Source organism: Tenrec ecaudatus, chromosome 3 (genome assembly GCF_050624435.1).
Source record: "Tenrec ecaudatus isolate mTenEca1 chromosome 3, mTenEca1.hap1, whole genome shotgun sequence".
Taxonomy (NCBI): Eukaryota; Metazoa; Chordata; class Mammalia; order Afrosoricida; family Tenrecidae; genus Tenrec; species Tenrec ecaudatus.
Genome location: NC_134532.1, coordinates 191,854,159 through 191,880,269, shown reverse-complemented (window position 1 = coordinate 191,880,269; position 26,111 = coordinate 191,854,159). Strand labels below are relative to the sequence as shown.

The 26,111-nt window shown below is 41.5% G+C and overlaps 1 protein-coding gene across 4 annotated transcripts in view; it reads left to right on the top strand.

Annotated features, from left to right (window-relative positions):
- The window catches only part of PCDH7 (protocadherin 7), a 496,884-nt gene that overhangs the window by 9,953 nt on the left and 460,820 nt on the right, over positions 1–26,111 (top strand). Inside the window, exon 2 of one of the 4 annotated variants that reach the window (XM_075544456.1) lies at positions 558–816. The exons of the other annotated variants lie outside the window; for them this stretch is intronic. Within the exon in view, the coding sequence (XP_075400571.1) occupies positions 558–593 (36 nt within the window). The 3' untranslated portion in view covers positions 594–816. Of the gene's footprint in view, positions 1–557; positions 817–26,111 lie in introns of those variants that run through there. 4 annotated transcript variants of the gene reach the window in all.

The following is a 26,111-nucleotide window of genomic DNA, read 5'->3' as shown; positions in this document are numbered from 1 at the left end:
GCTCCGTTTATTTATTTGGTATGACTGTAAAAATAGTAAGATCTGTCTCTGTCTGTTCTGAGTCAGATTCGCTTTGCTCTCAGTTTCCTTTCGCTTCTCTTCGCAAGCCCTTAGAAACTTTTCTTCCGCAAGGTCTTGGTCGTGGTGCATTATACAGTGCTTTATTTAGCATTAGTGTTGTAGGCGAAATCACTTGGAAGAAGAATTGGGCTGAAAACTAATCTTAATTATCACTTCTGGTGAATTAATGTTTCAGAGGAGGAATAAAGGTTTATTTTCAGGAACGTAGTTGTGTTTGTATTGAACTCAAATGCTGTGTACAAACAAAAAAAACTATTAAAGTTTTCGAGTAGGACTCCTGACAAATTAGCTGCTGCTTCTCTTTTTTTTTTTCTTTCTCCCTATGTATTATTTACAACCGCATAATTTGCAAGTGCAAATCTTCTGTTGCAAAACCTTTACCACAGTACTCAGATTGAGCATAAGGCATTGGGGGAGATTTCTTTGTTGACCTTTTTTTTTTTTACCTGCATAAATCTTTATTTTCCTTCTTTCAGATACGTCCACATCCATTCATTACTGTGTTTGGCTGAATTCCACTCTAATATGATGCTCCATTATGCACCATACAGTGATGACCTTGCTACTCCGAAAACCTGCTGGAGCCTGCCCTTGGCCGTGGGGTGTCAGCCAATCACTGCTTGTTCTGCACGTGCATTTTATTTTCAAGTCGCGCCCTGCCCCTCCCTCCTCCACTTCAGGAAAACTAGTTTTGAAATAAATAAACTTATAAAAGAAGCAGTATTAATACCAGAATGTGTCATGAGTGGGTATCTAAATCATCAGCTACTCTGATTTCAAGGAGATGGTTAGCAGAAGTTCATCATGAAGTCGTTTTTAAAAAGATACAAAAGCACATTTCACCAGTAATTTAAAGATGATGGCTTTGTGTGAGCAGCCAGAAATCAAGTCTATCATCCGTGACATTCTGACTTAGAATTAAAACCTAAATTGATCAGTCATTTTTAAGTGTCTTGTAAGTGTTTCCGGGGAACTACATATAGTTCTCTGAGAGTAGTGATAGCCTCTTAATTTTCATGCTGTGTTTGCCTGTCTCAAGGCCTGTTTTCCCTCTCCTGGACCTGCCAGGATTTGGGGGTCTAAAGGAAATCAGAGGGAGTCATTGTATACTCACAGACATTGCAGCTGACTCACTGGCCCTTAATCGAGAAATACTAGCCAAAGCGTCTCTAGAATTTTCATGTTATGTTTCTTGGTTGGGTCAACTTCCTTAAGAAATTTTCGAAATTTTCAGTGAGACTTGCTGAAATTGTAATCATGTTCAGAACGACTATGGATCCGGCTGTGGAGGGGGACTGCCTTCGTAGAAAGTCCATTCAGTTTGATTTAGACAACAGGCGTTTAAGTAATCATTGGTGAGAAACTGACTGCTTTTAACCTTATCAGTGGTGCTGTCCCAGGATCCCCACCACACATTCGTTTAGTGCTCAGCTGTTAACAGAAGTCTGGCAGTTGGAGCGCACCAGAAATTCCATGGAGCAAAAAGGAAGCCGTCTGCTTCCATAAAGATTGTAGCTTTAGAAACTCACGAGGCAGTTGTACGCGGCGCTGTATAGCACGGCTATCTCGTCGGAACTGACTCGATCAAATGGGTTTGTTAAGTTCTATCAGAGAATTCTGTGGAAGGGTCCCTGGTGTATGCGTGTATGCTCCTGTTTGTTGCATGCATGTGTTTGTTTCTGCTCCTAAGCATGAGTGTCCCAAATGGAAAGCTTGATAATGTTATAACAATAATTTGCTGCCCTACTTATTTCATTAAAGTGTTCCCCAAGTATTGAAGTAATGACCGGTCATGTCCAGATTCTTGTGATAGTTTTGTGAACCATCTTCAACCGGGCGAAATTTATAGGAACTACCACGCTGACCCCAAGAAAATCACCTACGTGTGTAGTTTTGAGACTTTCGTTTCTGTTTCGTGCTAGTGTAAATTCTTGCCAAAGGGGGGGAAAATCACAGACATCAGTGAGACCATAATAAAATCCTCAAATAACACCCTAATGGCTCCACTTCTCATTTGGTTTGGGGCACAAGGGTCAGTGTAAGAAGTCGGTGAAATGAACCTCTTCGCATCCTACTTCTTGGAAAGGCGTGTTTCTTCATTTTGAATAGTAAACCTCCTTAGAGCTGCTTAAAATGTGAATCAACTCACAAACAGATCATAAATAAAAAAGAAGGCCAAAATGGTGACTGAATGAACGCCAACGAAGAAATGATTACTTTTATAAAGAAGAACACATGGTCGAAGGAGGCATTTTACAGATTTCAGTTTCAACACAGGATTGAGGCATGAAATTGATTTATGAGTGTGGGGCTCAACCACAGTTAGATACAAAATGAAAGAGACATTCAGGATAGGTCACCTTGTTAGAAGAGTAAACCTTGTTTTGTGCAGTTTTTGTTTCAGTCATGTTTGTGTATACGTGTGTGCCTCAGTTATGTTTGTGTATGCCTGCGTGTTCCTCTTTTAATTGCTATGTATATATATATATATATATATATATATATATATATATATATATATATATATATATATATTCTTATTGAAGCAATCAGAAAGGTTTGAGAACGGCAGCCCTAGACTTTGGGGTGGGGGTGGGAAGGGAAACTCTGGCTATTTAACTATGGTGAGTAGAAAAACATAATAAGTCAAAGCACACTTACAAACAAAAGCACCGAACACCCCAGGGATGTTTTGCGTGTGATTAAGCATCAGAATAATCAACAACATACTCCTACAGCACCACTGAGCAACAGCAGAACCTTTTTGAGAAATCTTAGCCTTCCTCTACTATTCTGGTTAAATTTCTTATTAACCTTCTAACATGTTGCCTTCGTTTACTGTCCAGGCATGCACGTTCTTCCACCCCACACCCAGAGGGGTTACCTGCGTTTCTTTTCCTTTGACCTTTCTCCTTTGGAAGTTATCACTTAGGGCAGTGACAGTCAACATGGTGGAATTAGATACTGAAGGATTTACATTCCTTATGTATTTTAGCCTTTGGGTGGGCGTTGCATTTTAAATCTTAAGGCAATAATTCTCCTTTACAGAACCTTAGGTGGGATCGGTGTGGCTTAAAGTCTGCTCCACTGAGCAGCTCATTCTTCACATAAACATTTTTCTCTTTTGACGGCTTTTAATGTAAGTGGGTATATGAAGAATAATAAGTTCCAGGCTTTGTCCTCGTGGACTTACTTTATAATTAGCGAGAAGGCAGAGCTGTAAATAATAGCTTATATTTGCATCGTGTTTGCTAAGTTTCCAAGCATTTTCATATGTGCTTGTTCATTTCATCGTAAGACCAAAGGAAAGTGTCACTATCATGTCTGATGTGCGGAAACTGAGTCACCAGCTTCTTGATGACTGGTGGAGCAGCTACTTATGAACTTAATGGTCTAGGAAGAACTCTCCCGTCAGGGTTCGCAAGGACTCGCAGCATTCGAGGGCAGTGGGAGCGCGTGTGTTTTGAATGCAATATATTTTCACTTAGCTGGCAACACTCGTAGCCAAAAGAATTGCCAGGACAGCCACTGTCTGTCCCACTTGGTCTCCTCACAGACAGCATTTCATCCAAAATAGCAATAATGGTGATGTTTACAAAGGTACCTTAGGTATAATTTGGATATCTACTTAGCTGAACTTGCAAACATCACGCTGTATGTACCAAGAATAACAACGAAAAGCCCACGAGTTTAGACAAAGCACTTTCACACAAACTTCAGATGATAACAATAGCCTTCAAGATGTGACAAAGCACTTTCACCCCAATGTCATTTTGAAGGTTATTGTGACATCCTGTCACGGTCCTTGGGAACCACTCCAGAGCTTGAAATGCCTCTCAGAATAACTCTACCTGTCACTGTGCAAACTACTTTTCTCCAGCACGTGTGGTGTTTTAAGCCCTTCGTTTTGTAGAGAATTTGATGATTTGCTTTGTCTTTGATAAATGGTGACTTTGTTGGATAAACGTTGATTACTACAAGGTCAGCAGTTCAAACCTTACAACTGCTCCTATGGAGAAAGCTATGGACACCCTATATAGGGTTACTATGTTCTGCATTCCCTCTGGCAGAGGATGTGGGTTTTGGGTTTAGTTTGGTACTGTGTAAAGTTTTGGTGTGAGGATAAGATAAAAATTGGAACAAAGTCTCCATCTTTATCAATACATCTGCAAAAATAGTTTGCCTGAGGCAGGGGACACTTGAAAGTCAGAGCTGATCCCTAATATCTCTTGTTCACCAAGGTATCCAAGGGCCTCGTGTAGTGTTTGGCACGGAGGAGGCACACGTTCATCTTTGTTGGACCAGGGAATAAGGGCCATGAGTTCGGGGGCTCGATAGCCTTTGGATACATCCACATTTGGTTATGGGTGTATGGTGTGACCATAGTGCAAACGAATTGCGTTCCTCTTTCCTGTTGGGGATGGTCACATGAGGGCAGGCTATAATACCGTGGCAACTAGAGTCCTTGTCCTTTTCTTTGGCCTTTCTTTGGCCGATTTTTCCTCCTTCTGACGATCTTGTAATCCTCAAACCCCTAAAAAAATACAAATGAAAGCAAATGTGAATGCAATTGTGGGAGGCAATGGCCACAGGTTTTGAGGCGACGCGAAGAAGGACCACACAAACATGGGTTTCCTGTATTTCACTAAATTCCTTTCTGGAATTTCCATCCAAATTAGATGGACGTAACCTAAAACACAGACAAGGGGCCCTGTATTCATCAACTGATATTTTCCTGAATGTATTATCTTGTCGCTCAGCTAACCCAAATTCACTAATAAAAGGTGGATTTCCTTTCTAACTGAGACCTTGGTGAGACTCCGAAAGGTGAGAGCCTGCAGCTGTCAGTAGAGATAATATTCCTTGGTTTGCTCAGGGAAAGTAGGGAATGTGCCTTGGCTGGAAAACTAAAAAGAGTTAATGGAGCCTGGAGGATGGGAAGGCACAGAGTAGAAACAGAAAGTTGCCTTCTAATTCCAAAGAAGCTCCTTCAGGAGCTCCCAGTCCTCTGACGGATACTTCTTTTAAAATGCAAATCACATCTGAAGTGTTCTCTAGGATCTTTGGCACACCTGGGTGTAAATTACTTTAAGCTGATAACTAGGTCAGCACCTCCAGAAGATCAATAGCCCTTAAGAAATGGGGAGTTTGATGAGGTCAGTGAGGGAGAGTCTCAGTACCTTAGAATATGGAGCACCTGAGCAAGACACTTGTGTCGGAAACTCCAGCTTGGACTGTGAGATGGTATTAGACAAGGATGAGCAAGCTTGAAAAGGGCAAATGTTATGGCCTTGAATTTTGGCCAGAGCCCCCGTATTGGTGGGATACCAGCAGACATCACAGCGTGCTATGATTGCAAGACACTTGCGAAATGTGAACTTCGGCTTCTGCCTATTTAGCCCAGTTTTTTTTTTTTTTAATGTATCTCGATCTCAGATAGTGGACCAACTGCTTGTCACCGGTTCCTTGTTCTGCCCCTGAACTTTACCAAAACCGAGAAGAGTGTGGAAGCAAAAAGAAGGAGAGAAATACAAGTAAAACCCATGCCAGTACACCTGCCCTCTCCCCACCAGTTCTCTAAGACGAAGGAAATAAACACTGCTGTTAGTGCTTCTGAATCCCTTTCTCACTCATGTGCCCCCCAGGTGACAAAGTAGAAATTCCAGAGGGTGTCCTAGGTGCAAACCTTAGCAAGAACAAAGTACCAGATCTTTCTGGTCTGGAGCCCCTGGGTGTGGTCCAGTGGAAGTGATTAATCATCCTGCATCCAGGACTCCTGGTAATAAAAATAGTCGCAATTCATTGACACCTTGTGGCCATGCAGTGGCTGATTTTCTCAATCACTCCAGGAAGCTTGGGCTTTAATGGCCCCATGTCAGACATGAACTCCCTCAAGTTTCTCAGAGAGACTTTTTCGGGAGTAGATAGCCATGCCTTTCTTTTGAGATCATCTTGGGTGCGTGGAGTTGAACCGCCAACATTTTGGTCACCAGCTGAGTATGCTTACTGCCCACTCCAAAAGCCTTTTGGAGTGGAATTCTTGAACAGCCGGTCCACATTGCTGGGACTTTCGTGAGAAACGCAGGAAGCTACCACATGTACATGTGCCTAACATGGGAAGTGCAATTAGCTTATTCCATCTTAACTTTTTGTGCGCATGACTGAATAAGTCCTACAACTCTCCATTTGTATGGAGATCAATTGGGCTTAATAGCATCTTACTTTAATTTCACCATCCCAGAAGTTCAGCTCGACATGTTAATTAATGTAAAGCCAGTATTTACATAAAACTGTCCAAAATTGTTCCCCTGGTGTAACACAGGAGTTTTTCAAATGGCAACATTCCTGAGTAGTCTTAAATTTCTTGGATGTTGTCAGCATTTTATTCCAAATGAAAAGCTGTGGGAGTTAATGCGGAGAGAGAGTCGGTTGAAACAGTAATGTTGGTTTAATAATCTCTCTTTTGTAAGGGCATTTCTCAGTGGATTTTCACACACAGTGGCCTAATTGGTCTGACAGAGATCCGGTGGGTCTGATTTCTCAGGGCACATGGAAACTGCCAAGCACATAGCCGAGGCTGGTACCGTACTCCAAGTGACTGTCATCAACTATTATTGTGCGAGGAAGTAATAAACTTCCCTTCTTGAGACAAATCCATGGACAAATTGAGGATTGCACTTTTTTTTTGCCTTTGTGCATTTTCATTACATAATGAAAATTAAAATTTCTTGTCATGAAATAGACAGCAAATAGACGGTAGCCTGTACACGAGTCGGATGTAATATACAAATCGATGTTTTCATTGGGGTCATCTCAGATAAACTCCTCTGATTCAGGTCAGGAACTCTCTTCTCTTTTATCCTTTGGTCGAACTTTCTAGACAACCAAGTCAGACAGCAATGAAATAAGTCTTTTCCTTTTCTTTTTTTTTTAAGCAAAAGGGAAGAAATTTAGTGGAGCCTATCCGGGAAACCCTAGAGGGGCTCAACATACCCTACTGTGTAGGCATGCCCAGCAAAGGGTCATACCATTCACTGTACTCCCATGTCCCAGAGGGCCTCCCCTTGAGCCGAGCCCTAAAGCCCCAGGGCTTGCTGGGGGTGGGGACAAATAGTCTTTTCTTAAGAAGCGCTTCCTCAAGCTTTGCTCCAAAGCTCATTTTCATATGGTGCTCTACTTTGACAAGTCGGAATGCAGACAGTAAGTTCCCTTACTCAGGCAATCTCGTGTAAACCGGACTTTTCACTGGACGTGGCTGGTGAGTCCAGGCATAGTTGTTGGATACCGAGATGGTATTTCTATACAATGTTAACACAAGAGGGTGAATAACTATTGGTCAGGAACACTAAAGCACGCTTTGTTGAAGCCCACATGCACGAAGCACACCAGCCTGTGAGATCACGAGGTGGCGAAGGACTCAGGTGTCAGGGGCAGTGTGGGGTGGAGACCCAAAACTCATCTGTAGGCAACTGTATATTCCCTTGTGGAAGGGTCACGGGGAGGAGAAGGGCCAGTCAGGGTGCAGTGTAGCAATGATGAAACATACAACTTTCCTCTAGTTCCTAAATGCCGCCCCGCCCCGACTATCCTGATTCCAGTTCTGCCATACAAATCTGGCTAAACAAGAGGATGTACACTGGTACATATAGGAAATGGAAACACGGGGAATCCAGGGCGAATGATCCCTTCAGAACCAGTGGTGAGAGTGGCGATACTGGGATGGTGGAGGGAGGATGGGGTGGAAAGGAGGAACTGATTACAAGGATCTACACATAACCTCCTCCCTGGAGAATGGACCACAGAAAAGTGGGTGAAGGAAAACGTCGGACAGGGCAAGATATGACAAAATAATAATTTATAAATTATCAAGGGTTCATGAGGGAGGGGAGAGTGGGGAGGGAGGGGGAAAATGAGGAGCTGATACCATGGACTTAGGTGGAGAGCAAATGATTTGAGAATGATGAAGGCAATGAATATACAAATGTGCTTTACACAATTGATGTATGTATGGATTGTGATAAGTTCTATGAACCCCTAATTAAATGATTAAAAAAACACAAAAACATGCTTTGTTGATAAAGACTTTTTGACATTTACATTTTTACTTTATAATAAATGAATGTATATATTCTTATCTATAAGAAATTCCACATTTACTACAATCAACATGCCAGAGATCAAATAATTCCTGAGTGACTACTAACCAATGTTCCATTAAGTGTCTCCTATATATCACTTATGTGCAAGTTACAAGAACAGTACAAGGACCTGGAGAAACAACCATAAACAGAAACAGACAAAACCTCCACTTTTGAGGAATTTCGATTTTAGAAATACAATTCATAAATGAAAACAACTAAGCTTACATTGCCCTACTGTATTCTAGGCACAGGCCAGCAAGTTCTGCATATTTTATTTAAGTCATTGAATAGGAATTCTGACTGGGTGAGACTGTTCCTATCATTCACTTGGTAGATGCAAAAACTGATGCCCAGAGCCTCAAAGATAGCATATCACCCAGCTCGGCGGGTGCTGAGCTGAGGATCCATCACAGACCCTCCAGCCTGCTGAGGCCTCGGGGTGCAAATGTCAAGTAGCTGGAGCACATCTATTTTATAGGCAACATGCTTTACGTGAACTGGATTCACTTGCTACAAATTTGAAGGAGTCTTGGTGGCACAGTGTTTAAGCACTCAGATGTGAAAGGAAAGACCTGCAGTCTGAACCCACTGACCAGCCCCTTTATAGTGGGACACGCCTGGCCCCTGCTCCCTTGAAGGTAATATCCTAGGAACCCCTCTGGGGCGCCTTTTTCTCTGTCACCTATGGTCATGATGAGTCTGAACCGACTCGCTCAGCTTGATAGCACAGGATGGCAGCTTCTTTTGAAGGGTTCCATGATGTCTCAGCCTTACTACTTTACTAATTTTATTATGTTCTTGAAATGAGGTCACTCAGCCCTGAGTCATATGATCTTAAACATTAACCAAAATGCATAACCAATATATGAATATAGATATTAAGACCCTTCTATGATTCTTCTTCTCACCAAGTAGCTCATCACCTCTTAAGTGACCCCTTCTCCATTTCAATCATCTTTATTTTACTTGGGTGTGTGTGTGGGTATGTGTTTTATAGTTGGATATGTATGCTACTAATACTTTCAGGGAGAAAAAGATTTTATTTCTAAACTCTCGCTCAATTCGGGACAGGAAATGATGTTATATGGAAAATAAACCCTTAACAAGGTAAGGTGAATGGAGGAAACCTGGCAGTGGAAAGGATGAGTACTCGGCTATGAACCTGAAAGTTACAAGTTCAGACCTACCTGGTGACCCCTGGGAGGAAGAATGGAGATGGGCTTCTGTACAGATTCCATCCGGGCGTGGAGGGAAAGACAGTTTCCCACAAGATACAGAAAAGGGTAACAAGGAAGCGAGAGACAGGCTAAGCCCTTGGGAGCTTTGATCAGTTCTTTACATTGGTGAGTACAAAAATCGTCATCTGAAACATAAACCCCCATCTAATTCACAATTTTTTTAAAAAAAGGTTACAGTCAAGGAAATTCCAAAGAACGGCCTGACACTTGTCACCTGGGGTCACTCTGAGTCAGGATGGCACTTAGCAACAATAGTTTAAAAATATTTATATATATTTATTTACTTTCTATAAACATTTCAAAAAGCATTTTAATGGAGTTTTGTTTTTGCTAAATACTTTAATTTCGGGGTCTTGCAACTCTTATCACAATCTGCACAAACATCCATTGTGTCCATTTGTACATATGCTGCCCTCATCATTTTCAAAGCATTTTCTTTCTACTTGAGCCCTTGGTATCAGCTCCTCATTTTGCCCCCTCCGTCCCCCGCCCTCCCTCCCTCATTAACCCTTGATAAATTATAAATTATTATTTTCATATCCTACATCATCCTCTGTTGCCCTTCACCCACTTTTCTATTGTTTGTCCCCCTGGGAGGGGTTTATATGTTGATCCTTGTGACTGATTCCCCTTTAATGGAGTTTTCTTATTATTCACAAATGCTTGGAAGAAAGCAAAATAAAAGTCAATTTTCCATAAAAGGTTTTTTATAATTTGCATTTCTTTAAATTAGGTTCTCGATAGAATGTTACATTAAAGTAAGAGCTATATTGCAGCGTCTCTTAAAATACATTGCTGCTGACTTTCCTAAACGCTATGTGAGTTTATTTGAGACACAGTGCTAAGTAAGCTGGGAGTCAGTTGAGTAACACTAAAGCCCATCAGAGACTGGTCCTTTCTTTTGGAAATATTGGGATAATCATATTTTGTTTTGATGGTGTTTTCTGAATGTCTAAATGCTTTAATAACCCTTTCATCTTGGGATAGTTTTTCATTTAGGTACATTTCCCCAAATTTGTATCATACAGTTCAATTTTGTTAAATAATGATCTCTGTATACATATTATCTAAATTGATATGTGTTACTGGAATGATTTTTCACCTTTAATTCTCACAACTAGTGGCTCACACTTTTAAGGATATCATTTTCACGATATTTCGTGGAATTTTATAATATTAAAAGTATTGCCCACATTTCATTTCTTTTCTACTGGTGGAAGAAATGTACAGTAAATCATGAAAGAGCAAGAACGTCTCTTCGCAGATCTCATTTAGATTATCACAGAGTTTAGCAAACCGCCTGTTTACCGTTCTTTTAAAAGTTTTGGTCCCACCTGGAAGCAGTACTAACTTAATGCCAGCTTCTGAGTATTATTCTGCGTTTGTCGTTGCTTTACTAACCCTGGGCATCTTTCATCTATTCTAAAATCACTGCTCTGTACAGTGTCAGTAAGGTGGGGCCGGAGCAATTTGGCACTGGTTAAAAAAACATGTTCAAGTCTAGTGCCAGACAGTGGAAACATACTGATGAATTCATAAGCAGCAAGATCCGATCCTGGTGGGATTTCCAGGGAGGAGAGGACAACAAATGCGAACAACAGGAAGGGTTTTGCACAGTCACCTTGTTTGAATGTGGTACAGCTCATGACCTAGTGTGAGCATGTTTCATCAATCTAGGACAAGCATGAACTTCGTGAGATGTCTTGTTGGTTTATTTTTCCAGTCATTCAGACACGTGAGCATGGTTTTCAGTCTCCCGAAAGAAACTGTGTGGATACTTCTTTATCTTACGCAGACACAAGTCGCCAACTTGCATGGGTAGGTGTTCTTAAGAAGTCACGGCGAGTGACTTTGAACTTCGGGTGATTCAAACAGGAGTGTTAAACAAGAACGACTGTTGCTAGAGCACAGAGCAGGGGACGCTGAGCGGCTGCCATCACTAACTGCTCCGGTTAGCCTGAGAAATGGTTTAGTAAAGAGATTTAAAAAAAGAAAGATTCTATTAGTTTTCTTGTATGGTGATGACTTCAAATATTCTCTATAATAATGTTTGTGAATGACGAGATATCAGCACTCCCACAAGCGATTAAAAGTGTCTGCTGTCTTTACTATGTCACATCACGGTAATAGTACATGCAGGCCACCAGCACAGGACGGGAAATGATGTCTTTTTTTAGAGAATCGAAGTTTTTACTTTGGCACATTTTAATATATATAGTTTATTTACCTTTTTCCAAGCAAAAAGAAACCATGTTTTCCTATTGAGTTTCTTTTTTGATAGGAAGAACATATTCAGTGTACAAACACACAATGGTTTCATATTTGTACTTCTATAGTCTTTACAGTTACACATCTATACGGAGCTTGTGGGCAAATGACTTGAAAAAGTTGGTGGAAAAATAGAATTGAAGGAGAATGAAAAGTTTCCACAAATGTTTTGAAGGCCCCTGGCATGTATATTTCTCTCGTTTATGAGACTGGTTTTGTTCTACAGACAATAGCAACTATCATGCCATGAAAATGACAGTGTCTGTCGAGCGGAGAACCAGCAGCATTTCTAGGACTTAGTTTTGGCGTCACACACACACATGCAACTTACCTTGTGCCTACAGCTGGCTTTGTGCCACTGTGACTCCTTAAACAAAAACCTCTCTGGCACTAGCAAGGAGTAAAATAATGCTGCTAGTTGAGTGCCAAATCCTTCTTGTTGGGATCTTCTTTAACATCACAGAGAACACCCATTCACCATACACGACTTCATGTACCCGAACTCCAAATACAGACAGAACATCCCTTCTAACTCTGTGGCCTCCGCAGACTACCTGCTTCCACGTTCATGTGCGTGGCCCTGACTGAAGGGCAGATGCAAACCTGGTTTGGGTCCTGCTGTCTGATGTTGAGCAAACACTCCACTTTTCTCCCTCTCATTTCCCTATTTGTGAATGCCACACCCCATTTTCCTCCCGAGGTGAAAGAAATGGTGGGCGTCCGTCTGCAGCATCAGATACTGAGGAATACCATTTCGACGGCATGTTCTTTTGAACAAACGATTATGGGGAAGACGGAGAGAGCTGAAAAGGAATAAAGCCGTGATTCCCAGAGCTGAAATGAAATCTTTTCCTAGAAGAATTCGTTAGCAAAGAAAAAGAAAAAAGAAAAGCTCGTTACTAAAAATAGCTGAGTGGTGTTGTCACATTTTATTCCTAGCACTCATCTCTGGAGGAGAATGGAAGACATATTATTTTATCACTCTGAGTAAAAGCTAAAACGGCTTATTGAAAAAGGAGAAAACCGCCTTCAGAACTACAGAGGGAAGTCTCACGGCACAAAAACAAAAATAAAGCAGAAAAACTATGAATTTTGCTCCAGGGTCCCAAGACTGTGGCATATTTGTTTTTATGTTACATGTACATGAGATTTTTTTCCTGGGTTGGGCCATTTCATTGAATAATTGGAAAAAATTGAGGGGGAAGGACTTTCATTTTTATTTTATCAAAGGCAGGAAAGAGCTTTAAGTAATGCCACGTAGGGAACATAGATAGGAATTGTTGCTTTCTGTACATTCAGGATGGCTTACATCCCCCTCCTCTAAACGTATAGCTGAAATGCTCTGGGGAAAAAGAAAATCAAGCTCTGAGACAAATACTAAAGAATAAAAAGTAGCAGCCCGCTGCTCTGTCTGCCTACATCCGCCGTACACACACAGAGACACACTTACAGGATACCACTCATACAATGAACTCATAAAAATCTCTATTTATTATTTATTTATTTATTGAATCGGGAGTTATATACTTACTACCTTGGCAACCAGTGACAAATAAATTACTTTAGTGAGCGTTGACATTTCTGGTGCATAATTGGCCTTTTGGAAAGTTATTTTCAGGGGGAGGGGTAGGGGAGTGGGAAGCAGTATTAGCTATCACTAGATTCCAAGTTTGGAGGAAGAGTGCGGGAAGAATGACGAAGGCAGTGTGGAAATTCTGTCCTTGGCCGTCTTCCTGAAAGACCTGGGTTCCAGGCTCTCTGGGTCGTGCTTCATCCCTGCCCAGCAGCTCTCAGCAGCCGTCAGCTGATGACAGCCAGAGGTGTTGCTCTTTTCTTTCCCCAGTGGCATCTTGTAAGCGTTTGCCCTTGCTCTATCTTCATTTTTCCCGCCAAGCAGGCTGCGTTTTCTCACCGTCTCAGAGGGAGTCAGATGTCAGTAAGTACCAAGCAGCCAAGTGATAAGAATATTTTAAACACTGAATGTTTTTTCAGCTTTAGGATCCCAGCTCCATTGAGGAAGGGATGAAGAACTACCAGATTTGAGTTTGTTTGTTTTGTAACCCAGCAAGTTTTCCGTCTTCCTTGATAATTAAAAACTAGAAAAGGGAGGGGCAGAACTCAAAATCTGCCCAAGATGTGTGATTCGAAATAAGGAGGGACCTTAAATATACACTGTACCAGAATTTCCACATCTCAGTGAATGTTGTTCATCCGGTTATTTGAGCCCCTGATTACTGCTGTCCCGATGTACTTGGAAGTCAAAGCAGACCCTCACAGACTTATAAGCAGATCATTAGAATGGACTAAGGTCAGGCTGCCTGGGGTACCCTGGAGAGAGACTTGATCTTAGAAAGGTTAACAGCAGCCTGAAAACAACCCTATTGTGGCTTTGATTTCTCTCATTGGCATCCAATGTGCATCAGCCCAACAACTTTGGCCACAGGATTCAATCCTAGTCAATGGGGTTGTATTTTCCGCTATACTCGACTCCAGCTCCCTCTACATTTCCACAATGTCAGCATTTTCTTTGTCGATCACTAGCTGGTCTATCAATGAACTAATGAGATAGCACCACAGTTTCTTAGTCATCGGATCATTTCCACCAAACCTGAATATTTGGGTGTCTCCTGTAGCTATTCCTGCCAATCTCCTTCACACTGGGCTTTGACTGTCTTTTAGAATTTTCTGGTTGTACAACCACTTTTCAAATTGGGAACTATTAAGATCATTGAGGAGAGAATAAGGAAACCTGCTGTGAGCTATAGAGGTTTTTAATCATGGCAACATTACTGGAATGTTTACACTCTCCCACAGCAACTTCTTTGTTAAGCACAATTCATCTGGGTCAGAAATTATATTCCTAAAATTGTTACATAATATTATAGTTATATCTACTTATTTTGCCCTATGAAGTCTTCTAAGTCTTGGGATGGCTCTAGAAATTTTATAAAGTTTCGTTTTAAAACAATACTTAATTATTTCTGGATGCTTTTCATTTCTTCTAGTGCACTTATTTCCACCTAAAGAGCCATCATGGGTTCTATTAGCACTGGTACATGCTATCAGCCAGCTTTCAGATAATCCTGCTTAAGTGACTGGCTGATGATAGCTCTCAGATATTGCCTCTCCGAGATTTATTTCTATTAATGGAGAATGCTGGAGGAGTGAAACATGCCCACGTGAGACTGTGCAGTGAAGGGACACGAGGCACTATGCAGAATTCCGAGCAAAGCATTTGGATGCAAGCATTCTGAAGGACTGTTCTCTCCCTCCTGGTCTTGTAATCCAGTGTCTTAGAGTTGGGACACATAATAGTCTCCTGGTTTCTAAAGTGACTCTGTTCTTTTTGGAAATACTGATGTGATTTACGATCCCAAGTCTTGCAGTTGAAGGATTTCTAATGCCCCTGAGACAACAGAAACTGCTAACCATAATCTAAATTGGAAAAATAAAGCAAAACCAAAAACCCGGTTGCTGTTGAAGAGATTCCAAGTGTTCAGTGTGTGCACAGAATGGCGTGTGAAGTTTTGTCTTTTTCTCTTTCTTTTATTGTCACCCACACTCAAAGAATTTTCAAAGGCATATATTTCAGATGCAAGTGATCAGGCATTGATTCTAAGGTACCTCTGTGTAGATCCGAACTAGTTTTTTAGTTAGTAGTTGATCATTTAACCATTTATGCAACAGGTATTACTAGTCCAGGTGATAACAAATAAACAATATTTCAGAAGGCTATTTCTGTCATTTATGAAAAGGAAACAGTTTGGAGAAGGGTAATGTAAAAAAGAAGAAGGAGAAGAAGAAGGAGGAGGAGGAGGAGGAGGAGGAAGAGGAGGTATTTGTCTAGCCTGAATGTAACAGACAGTAACAAAGACCCCAAAAGAAGGATACTTTCTGAAGGAACAGATTGCTTTTCTGATAGATGACTTCAGTTGTGGGGCCTGACACTCAGGACTGTCTATCGCACTACAAGTTGCCTTGGTTGGAAACCTTCCCTTTGATACACTTGTCATCTTATTTCCTAGGGTCGTGGGCTGTCAAATTTCCTATTTATTTTTGTTTTACTTTCATGTGTTCGACATGAATGTGTATGTCACTACAGAATCCATCTTCTCTTTACGGCAACTCTTCTTGGTATTTGCGTTCTACCAATATTAAAAGAATGTCTGACTAATGGTCTTCTTTCTGGGCAATGGTTTGAGTGAATGTATTAGCTGGGGATTTTTTTTAGAGTGTCCCTTTACCGGCAAATGTTTCATACATTCAATGAATTGAGAGGAGCCCCAGTGGTGTAGTGGGTTACCCACAAGGACAGCACCGTTTGAAATCATTTGCTGCTTCTCTGGGAAGCACAAAGAGTCAGTTCTCGTCTGACCTGTAGGGTCACTTTGAATTATGATGGTCTAAATGGCACTGAGTGAGAAATTTGCTGGCATTTATTTTGATAGGAATTGGAAAGTTGACTTGGTGCTATATAAGATTCCACAATGGCAAATAAGACTCAAACAATTTTCTTTCTTTCTAAAGACTTTAGTTGCCCCAAAACCTAGTAAACCATAAATTGATATTCATTTCACTGGACTACTTTAAAACCTTGGACATCTTCTCAAGAGAGACCAGTCCCTGGAGAAGGACATGATGTTTAGTAAAGGAGGGGGCAGCAAGAGAGAGGAAGGACCCCAACAAAATGGTTTGGCCCCGTGGCTGCAACCAGAGGGTTAAACAGAGGAACAATCGTGAGGAGGACCCTGGACTGGGCAAAGTTTTCTTCCATTGTGCATAAGGTCTCTATGGGTCAGAACTGACTGGATGACATCTAAGGACAACAACAACAAAAACAACTATAATCATCGGCGTTAATAATCCGGGTCCTTTGTAACGCTGGACCATTTTGACCATTTGCATGCATGATGCCAAATTATTTCGTCACTCAGAAGAAAGCAGTGAAATTAATTACTTGAGCAAGATGAATTATGTACTTTAAAAACTTTAACTATCTTGTTGGGTCTTTGAATTATTCTCCATCATGATAGTTTATGTTAAAGTTTTTAAACATGTTAGCTAAAATAAATACCTTGTGTAATGGTAAAATATTTTAATAGTAAAATATTTTCATATACTTTATATACTTAATATCAAGTTACATCTTGAAAATGTGGGTGTGTAATCCTATACAATCAAAAAAACTGAACCAAATTCACTGCCATCGAGTCACTGCCAACTCATAACAACCCTATAGGACAGCAGCGTGCAGCCTGTGAGTCTCCGGGAGTGGAAATCCCTCTTTCACCCACTCTACAACTAGGATACAGTAATCCAGACCTTTCAGTGTGTCTCCCTGCCCTGATTTCAGGCTTGTATTAGTGTTCCTTTGGCCCTGTGACCAACGATCACAGAGTGGCGTCAAAGAAAACAGCAATCATAATTCCGCTTGCAACTTTGGTGGTCAGGAGTCTGGAAAAAAATCCTACTTGGCTCCAACCCACATGTTGACAAAGTTGGATTCTTTGCTGGGGGATGGAGAGAAGCATCCATTCTCTTTCTTTTATTTTTTTAAAAATCTTTTTATTGAGGCTCATACAACTCTTATCACAATCCATACATACATCAATTGAGCAAAGCACCCTTATACATTCGTTGCACTCGTCACTCTCATAATTCACCTTCCTCTTGGGTTCCTGGAATCAGCTCGGTTTCCCTTTTTTTCCCCCCATCCCCCTACCATTCTCTTTCTTTTTCCAATTTCTAGAGGCTCCTGAGTTCTGGGGTTTCTGGGCCTCTTCCACCTTCAAAACCAGCACTCATTGGGGGAGACTCCATCCCTCACCTCTTTCTTCTGCTTTTCTCATTCACGTTTAGAGATGTGATTGCCTCTGGCTGATTCGGGCTAATCTCTTTCTTTTAAACTCAATTGTTTCGCTGCTTTAAATCCATGAGTCATCTACTTCCTCAGTGTCACGCGTGGTGTTTAATCAGTGCACCTTTTTGCAAGGCTGTGAATCTTTCCTGAAGAAGACTGTCACGTCTTCCTCCTGGGGAACAGCTGTTTGCACCCCGGCTTTTCCTAGGATGAGGGTAGAGGGGAGGCCATGATTTTGCCTCTCTGAGAGATAAACATTGCAGAACTTTGATAATGAATGTTTATGAACTACACAAGTCTTACTTGGGCAGTTTCTAGGCAATTTTTTCTTCTATTTTTTATTATGTCATCACATGGACATGTTACCATTACTGCAAGTATATTTTGTGTTTCACTAAAAATAACTTATTTGAAAAACAAGTAGGAAAAGAGTTGAAGTGTTTAGTTATTTCTTTCCCTGCTGGCCAGGCTTTCCGTTTCTACACCCGTCCGGAAGACCTGGCCGACGGGAACTGTGTTCGGTAGGAAAGTCGCCTATTTAGTGATTCGGCTCTTACTTACGCAGGAGGATAAGGACACTAGACATGTTCACGGAGGATAAGGACACTAGACATGTTCACAAGCTATATTCGATGTATCAAGTGTCAATGGTATGCAAAAGATTTCCTGGGTGGTGGTAATGGTTAAGTTCTGAACTGCTAACCTAAATGTGGATGGTTCAAATCCACCAAGGGTGCTTTTGAAGTCAGGCCTTGAGAACCTAGAGCAGTTCTACTCTGCCCAAATGGGGTTGTCATGTTAACAACGACATACGCATTCTGTGATTAATGTTGAGTCTGATCTACTGGCCTGTCTCTACCAGAGGTAGAGATTAGATGAGACAGGCCTAGGCTAGCCTGGGAGAGGAATAGGCCTGGTTTCTTTTGGCGGGTTTGCTATCTGTCAGTTGTGCATCGCAATACCGGCCCTGAGGGACTGTGGTGAGGGCTAGATGTGTACGTGAAGGCAGAGGCCTGACTCACACGGAGCTCAGCGAAGGAGGGCAACATGACGGACCGGCGGAGCACCCGTCCTTGTTCCTCCCTCTCGGTTTAAGGAGCATGCTGCACCCTTTGGTTTTAATTGGCAGGAGCCGATATTCATCATGATTAGACTCATTGGCTCTCAACTGGAAAACACATTTTGAATGACAAAAACATGGAGAATGTTGCTATGAATCAGAACGAACTCACCACACCTGACAAGAACAACCACAATTCAGCCACGGTTTTCTTAGTTGTGTTCTGCTTAGTTGTGTTCTTTGTGATTTTCTTTGGAGATACAAAACCAGTAGCACATCTATCTCCCAAATCAACCTCCACTCCACCGCCCACACACCCAAAAAAGGAAGCAAGAGATTATATGATTTTATATATATATATATATATTCTAAAGAGAAGTTGTTTCAGGAACACCCAATTTCATCAGTCAATGCTCCTAATCTCTAATGGCAACTTTACCTATTGCTGGTCCTAGTTTGTGCCCTGCGTGTGCTGGCAACACCCAGCTCCTGGACGTCTGATAGCAGTTGTGTGTTTGTGTGTTTCTGGTCTAATGAGCACATTATGAATAGGTCAACGTTTCCTACTTCATCACAGTGGTGGAAAGGAAGTCCTGGAGGAGGAAGAAGGCAGGCAGAAATAGTCTCTAGAGCACCACAGGGCATCAAATCTCCCTTGGTTAACATGAAATGAGCAAATTCATGGGCATGCCTGGAGTGGTTCTACTTTTTCATTGTACGGCTGGTGTGCATTTTTGTAGACTAGTTTCAGAATACATTATCCGGGAGGAGGATTCCAACTGCCAGTACAAGATGCTGGCAACATTATTGTTCTAAGGGGGAAGAAAGGAGATAATACATGTCTGACTGTACTACTCACTAACATTTCATAGGCAACCCAGGAAAGTATGAATTTCTTTTTTTTTTTAATGAAACCCTTTGCCCTGATGTTTGGTCCGATAAACAGTATAAAGAAGTTCAATTCAACCACTATTTACAAAAAAGTATGGTGCAATAGAAGTAAGATTATGATTTAGGCTTTAAAAATTTACATAATTTCAAGATTCTTAGGCACAGAATTATCATTTCACTCACATATATGGTGACCCTAAATCTTTACAGAAGCAGAAAACCTTGTGTTTCACCTGAAAGGGGGCTGGTGGCTTCAAGCTATTGACTTCTCCATGAACAGTTCAACACTTAACCATGACTCCACCAGGGCTCCGTATCTGGCTCACGGTGATATTATATAGGGTTTCCCAGACTATAAATCTTTATGGGAGCAAGCAGCCTCATCTGTCTCCTGAACAGGAGCTGCTTGAGAGTAGAAATCACTCACTTCTAAGGTAGCAGCCCAATGCTAACCTAAGATCCTCACCAGAGCCCCACAGTATCTAGATAAGTGTGTGCATATGTGTATGTGTATATATGTGTGTATGTATACACATGTGAATATAAATTATCTAAAAATAAAGACTATAGTAAAACCTGTGGACAAAATTCTGGAATGCAAATGAGATTAAACTGGAGAAAGAAAATTTTAAATGGTAAATTGCTATACAGATGCTATGTGTGTTTTATGGTTAGCATTTGGAAAGCTCAATGATTTTGAGTTAAAAAAAGAAAATTTGAAGTTAAAAACCCTTGAGTAGATGGAAGGTATGTTTGTGGAGAACAGATAGAAGCTCCCTCATGCCAGCCATGGACTGCTCTCCTAAATTAGCACTCCAGTCAGTTTGTGAGTCTTCGAAGAAATGATGCCCAAAAGATAAGTTCAAAGGGAACAGTTAACTCTGGGGATACATTTGGAAAGAAGGGAAATTTCAGGAATCAATCAATCAATCAATCAATCAAATTCTTGTTCATATTAAAACATACCAATAATCTCATTTTCTACTTATTTCTTTCATTTGCCAATATCCATTTATGTTCATTTATTAATTTATTAATGAAAACCAAGAGTGTGCTACGTGCCAAGTTTTGGTCCAGGCACCAAACCAACTAAAGGTCCATCGCCATCGAGCCAATTCCAACTCACGACAAGGCTGTACATTCTTATGGGAGCAGACATCCTCATCGTTCTCCCCGTAGGGACTTGCAGACTTCAACCACCAACCTTGTGGTTAGAACCCAATGCCTCCCCCACCCCCAAGGGCCCCCATGGTCCCAGGGTTCCTCTTAGTCTGGGTGCAGATACAAAATAATAAATGAAAATTGGTGACTGCCTTTGAAGTGGTTTGGCTGCTGTAGGGGAGACAGCTATCTACACTAACTTCTGCAAGGCTTAAGTACACAGTGCAATGGGAGAGAAGAAATATTAATTTTTTTCCCAAGGATATCGGAAAGCCTAGCAGAATAGTTGATATTGATCCAGTCTTCAAGGGCAAGCAGGCGCTTTCTGGACCAGGAAATGGGAAGTTTGTGATGTTCTGTATGATGGAGGAGGGAACAGTGAACAATGAGGTTATATCAAGTGAGAATTTGATTTCTGAGGCCTTGTGTGCCATGCTAGCATCTTAGGGCAGTAGCTTCAAGGGAGTGGAGAATCACTGGATGGTTAATGTAATGTCTTTGTAATGGATTTAATTAAACACATTTTTAACTTCTATGTGCTTGTGTCTTGTATGAGTTATTCAGAATTTTGCTTTTGAATTAAAATCCTTCAAAATGATGTCTTAAAATCAATATTGTGCAGATTCAATTATTTCTGAGTGAGCGTAATTTTGTGAAGATTTTACCGGGGCATTTTGGTGTGCTATGGCGATAGCACTTCATGCATATACTTAGCTGTTCTTTTTTGATTGGGGTGGTCATGGATCCAAGAACTCAGAAATATTTGTGAATAAGAGACTCTCCTTCCTCTTTCCCAACCATAAGCATTCCTTAAATCCTCACAGACAATGGAAAATACTTCCTACATCATTATAGTGTAGAAAGTTGTAACAGAGTCATTGTTAGGGAATATATTTAAACCAAATTGATGAGATATGCCCCCTGCTCATTTATTATAAAGTTTTGGTTCTAAACCAGGTCATTATGTGAAAATCAGTGTTGTGCATCAATGGAAGGTTTTTTTCCTTCTTGTTTTCAGAATCCCATTTGTCCCATTTTTGTTCATTTAGAAAATAAGGTCTTGGAAATAACAGCTAAGAGTTACTGATGTGTTCCCCACCGGGGAGGGCAGTTGTGAGCTATTACTGCAGAGAAAGCGGCTTGAAGGAGGCCGAGCTGAATACAGTCGGGCTCTGGCAGTGGAGGGACCATGACTTAAGCACTCACGTCGCTCCTATGCTGAGCCCGAACTTTCGTTGAGAAGCCATTTCCAGGGCTCTCCCCCCATCTCTGTAAGTCCTAGGTTCGAATCCCTCAGGTTGGGGACTTGCTGCCAGGTAGCTAGGAGCCTGGCCCACTCTATCAAGGTAGAGGTTCAGGTCCTGGTCGCTCACTCTGGGCCTGTCATCAGGGGCTTCCCCATGGGCCCCACCTCATAATGACCTATTACAACCGAAGGAAACGCTGCCCAGTCCTGGGACATCCTCACAGTTGCTTTTTCTGTTGGAGCCCATTGTTGCAGTCTCTATGTCCGTCCATCTCATCAAGGGCTGCCTCTGCTTTGCTGCCCCTCCACTTAACCAAGCATGATGTCCTTCCCCAGGAACTGGTTTCTCCTGACGACATGTTCAAAGCAAGTGAGGTGAAGTCAGTTGGGCCATTCTTGCCTTGAAGGAGCATTCTCTTCACACTTCACCAACACGATAGTTCAAATGCACCGGTTTGTCTCAGGTCTTCCCTATGCAATGTCCGACTTCCACGTGTTCTCGAGGCAATTGAAAAGACCATGGCATGAGTCACGCGTACCTTAGTCCTCAAAGTAACACGTTTGCTTTGGAATAGTTTCAAGAGTTCTCAGCAGATTTACCTACTACTGTGCATCATTTGATCTTTCGACTGCTGCTTCCATGAGGATCGATTGTGGATCTAAGCAAGAGGAAATCCTTGACAACTTCAGTCTTTTTCCCATTTATCATAGTATTCCCTATTGGTACAGTGGGAGGATTTTCATTTTCTGTGCACTGAGTTGTAAGCCACGCTGAAGGCTGCCATCCTTGATCTTCATCAGCAAATACTTCAAGTCCTCCTCACTTTCAGCAAGCAAGGTTGTGTTATCCATCTACATGTGGCAGGTTGTTAACAACCCTTCCTCCAATCCTGATGCCACATTCTTCTCGATAGAAACCAGCTTCTCTGAGGATTTGCTTGGCATACAGGTTGAATAAGTATCACGGGAGGTTACCCCTGAATCCCCCTTTTCCTGATTTAACCATGCAGCATTCCCGTGCTCAGTCCTCACGGCTCCTTCCTGATTCTTGTACGTTTTGCAGGAGCACAATGAAGTGTTCTGGAATTCCCATTCTGTTTAAAGCTATGTGTAATTCGCTGTGACTCACACACTCAAATGCTTTTGTACGGTCAATGAAACACAAGTATGCGTCTCTCTGATAATCTCTGCTTTCGGCCAAGATCTTTCTGATATCAGCAATGATACCCGTTGTTTCATGTCCTCTTTGGAATTTGGACTGAATGTCTGACCACTCCCTGTCAATTTACTACTGCAATTGTTCTTGTATAATATTCAGCAGAAATTTACTTGCGTATGATATAAGTAATATTGTTCTATAATTTGTGTATTCTGTTGGGTCACCTTTTTTTGGAATAGGCATAAAGATGGGTCTTTTCCAGTCAGGTTGTTTTCCCAATTTCTTGACATAGACAAGTTAATGGTTCCAGTGCTTCATCAGCTTCATCAGCCCAGTTCAATCGGGCGTCCCAGAGTCGTGTTGGTGAACCATTGGTTGAGTGCCCAGTCGTGACTTCTTTGAGAACAGTTGCTGGGTGTACTCTTCTCATCTCTGTTGGCTGTGGCCTATGTCATTCAATGTTGTGCCCAAGGAACCTTTTAACAGAGAAACTTGACGATTGCTCTTTTTTCTTGAGTGTTTTCAGTTGAAGATCTTTGGCTGTCCTCATGAATGACGGTCTCGATGCCGTCGTACACCCCTCCACTCTGTCACTAGTGTTTAGTGCGGCAAATCGCTTCCTGAGATGTTCAGCTCGCCATCACCTAGAATATCCATCTTTATGTGTTCCATTTGCTTTTAACAACTTCCAATTTTCTGAAATTCATGCTTTGCATATTCCAAATTCCAACTATTAACTGATGCTTGTAGCTGTTTCCTTTCCTCTTCAGCCCCATCAGCAGATGAAGGACCCAAGGACATGGTTGCCGCGGGCTTGGCTCAGTTCATGTCCTCAGGGTCAGCTCTGCTTTGAGAAAGCAGCTCTTCCTCAATCCTGCTTTGAGTGCCTTCTCCTTGCTTCTTTTCATGAGGTTTTCCATTTCTGACCATGCTTCCGTGTGATGCATACTTTCTCAGTGGCTAATTCCTCTGAAGTGGACAGCCAACTGTTCCTACTCGTCTAGCCCTAGTCTGGAAGAGCCACTGAGGCCGGATCACTCCGGGTGACTCTGGGTATTTGAAATCCCTGTGCCATCGGTTTCAGCACCACAGCGACACCCAAGCTACCACAGTACGACAGACTGACAGACAAGTGGTGGATATTTTGTCACAAGATATCGATGGATACCTTCTCCATGACAATGAACTTGAAAAATGAACTTCCTGTTTTTGAAATCGTAAGCATGTTACAGTGTTTTCTGAGGCTGGACTGTTATCTGTTCTTTAATTCACAATAAAGATGAAATTAAAATAACACATTGGTCTTTTAGGAAAAGGAAAGTCCCTCTAGGAAGGTTTCATTCTCTGCATCCACAGTTGCCTTTTTAAAACGGTGGTATGCTTTCCTGATTGTCTTCTGTGACACATTCGATATGGGTTGCAACCACCTCTCAGATACCTGCCAATGCAATCCTATTTGAAAAGAGAGTTTTCTTTGTTATGTTAATTCGATTAAGAATTTCATCACCCAGGAGGGTGGGTTGTCAAGCCAATCATTTCCAAGAGTTAAGAAGAGTAAGAGAAAACAAAGGAGGACAATCAAAGAACCACCTCACAGCCAGTCCTAGGGACAGCTGGAAGAAACCCTGACTTGGGTTTTTAGTCTCCAGGACTGTGAGGAGTTCCATTTCTGGTCTTTGAAGCCACCGATCAGTATTTCAGTTACAGTCGAATTAGGAAATGAAGACATCTCCCTCGTTCTAATAGGGCAGCGCCATCATATTTTTGCAACCCAACTCCAAAGCAAGGGGCCAGGCCAGAGAGGGGAGACTGCACCCATTTCGCATGTCTCTTTTCTTTAGTCCTAAAACTGCAGTTAAAAACCAAACCAAAACAAAATAACAGCATAATTAAATAATTAAACTCCATTGTTTCCACCACTAAAATTAATATATGTCCAAAACTACCTTTTGATCTGAACGTGAGGAATAATAAAATTAGACGATGTAGATGCCTCTTTTGCTATTGACGTGCTCTGTGTATCCTACTGAGTTTTGGTCTAACAGGAGGGTCAGTTTCTCAGCAATGAATGGTGGTGGCAGAAACTAATGACAAAAACCTAAACCACTAGCTTCTCGTCTTCTATTTATTTTCACATTTGGGGCGCTGATCTTCATGCTTAGGGATTAAAACTACCTGGAAAGGAGGCAAAGTGTGTGTAGGGAGTGTGGATGACTCCACATAGTAGAGGATCCATGTTAATGGCAATCAATCCTCCAAGGATCAGTGAATGGTGCATTACGTCACCCAATTAGACATATTAGGCATTAAAATAGGAGTATTTGAAAGTAGCGACCCAGATTTTGGGAAGTTCTGAAAGGAATAAGAAGTGTTCAGATTCCAGGAACCTTTGAGTAAAATATATTAATGAAAGCAGAAGACTTCTGAGCTGGCTGATAGGGGAGATAAAATACTATAAATGTCAACACCATGCCTGCATAACTCTGTAATTCACTCTAAACAGTAATGGTCCTTATAAAAGACAAGGTCAAAGAATCTCTCTGAATGCCTCAGTAGAGATTTTTATTTTAAAATTTCTGGTACATATCTCATTTCCCTTCAAGTATATTTAACTGTAAAAGAAGAGATAACCTTTATAACCCTCTTCTATTGATAAGAGTGAAGAATGAGAATTGCTCACTTTATACATGGTTGTTCTGTTCTGGGAACAAAATTATGTCCCCATGGTAAGCAGAGTTAAATGGACAAGAATCAGACAATAATTATATTTTCACGTACACTGTAGTTTGCTAAGATGATGGATGAAAGACTATTGGGAGTAAAATTGAGACTTAGTTTCTCGGGCAGTGATTTGCTATGGGCTGAGACTGGCAGCAGCAGCGTGCCGAGCATGTTGGGTCTCTCTCAAACCATGTACTCTGGATGTAGGCTAAATTTGAGAGATTTGCCCAGAGAAGACTTAAAACATTCTTTGCTTGTTTGCTTCTGCGAGAGGCCAATTCGAAT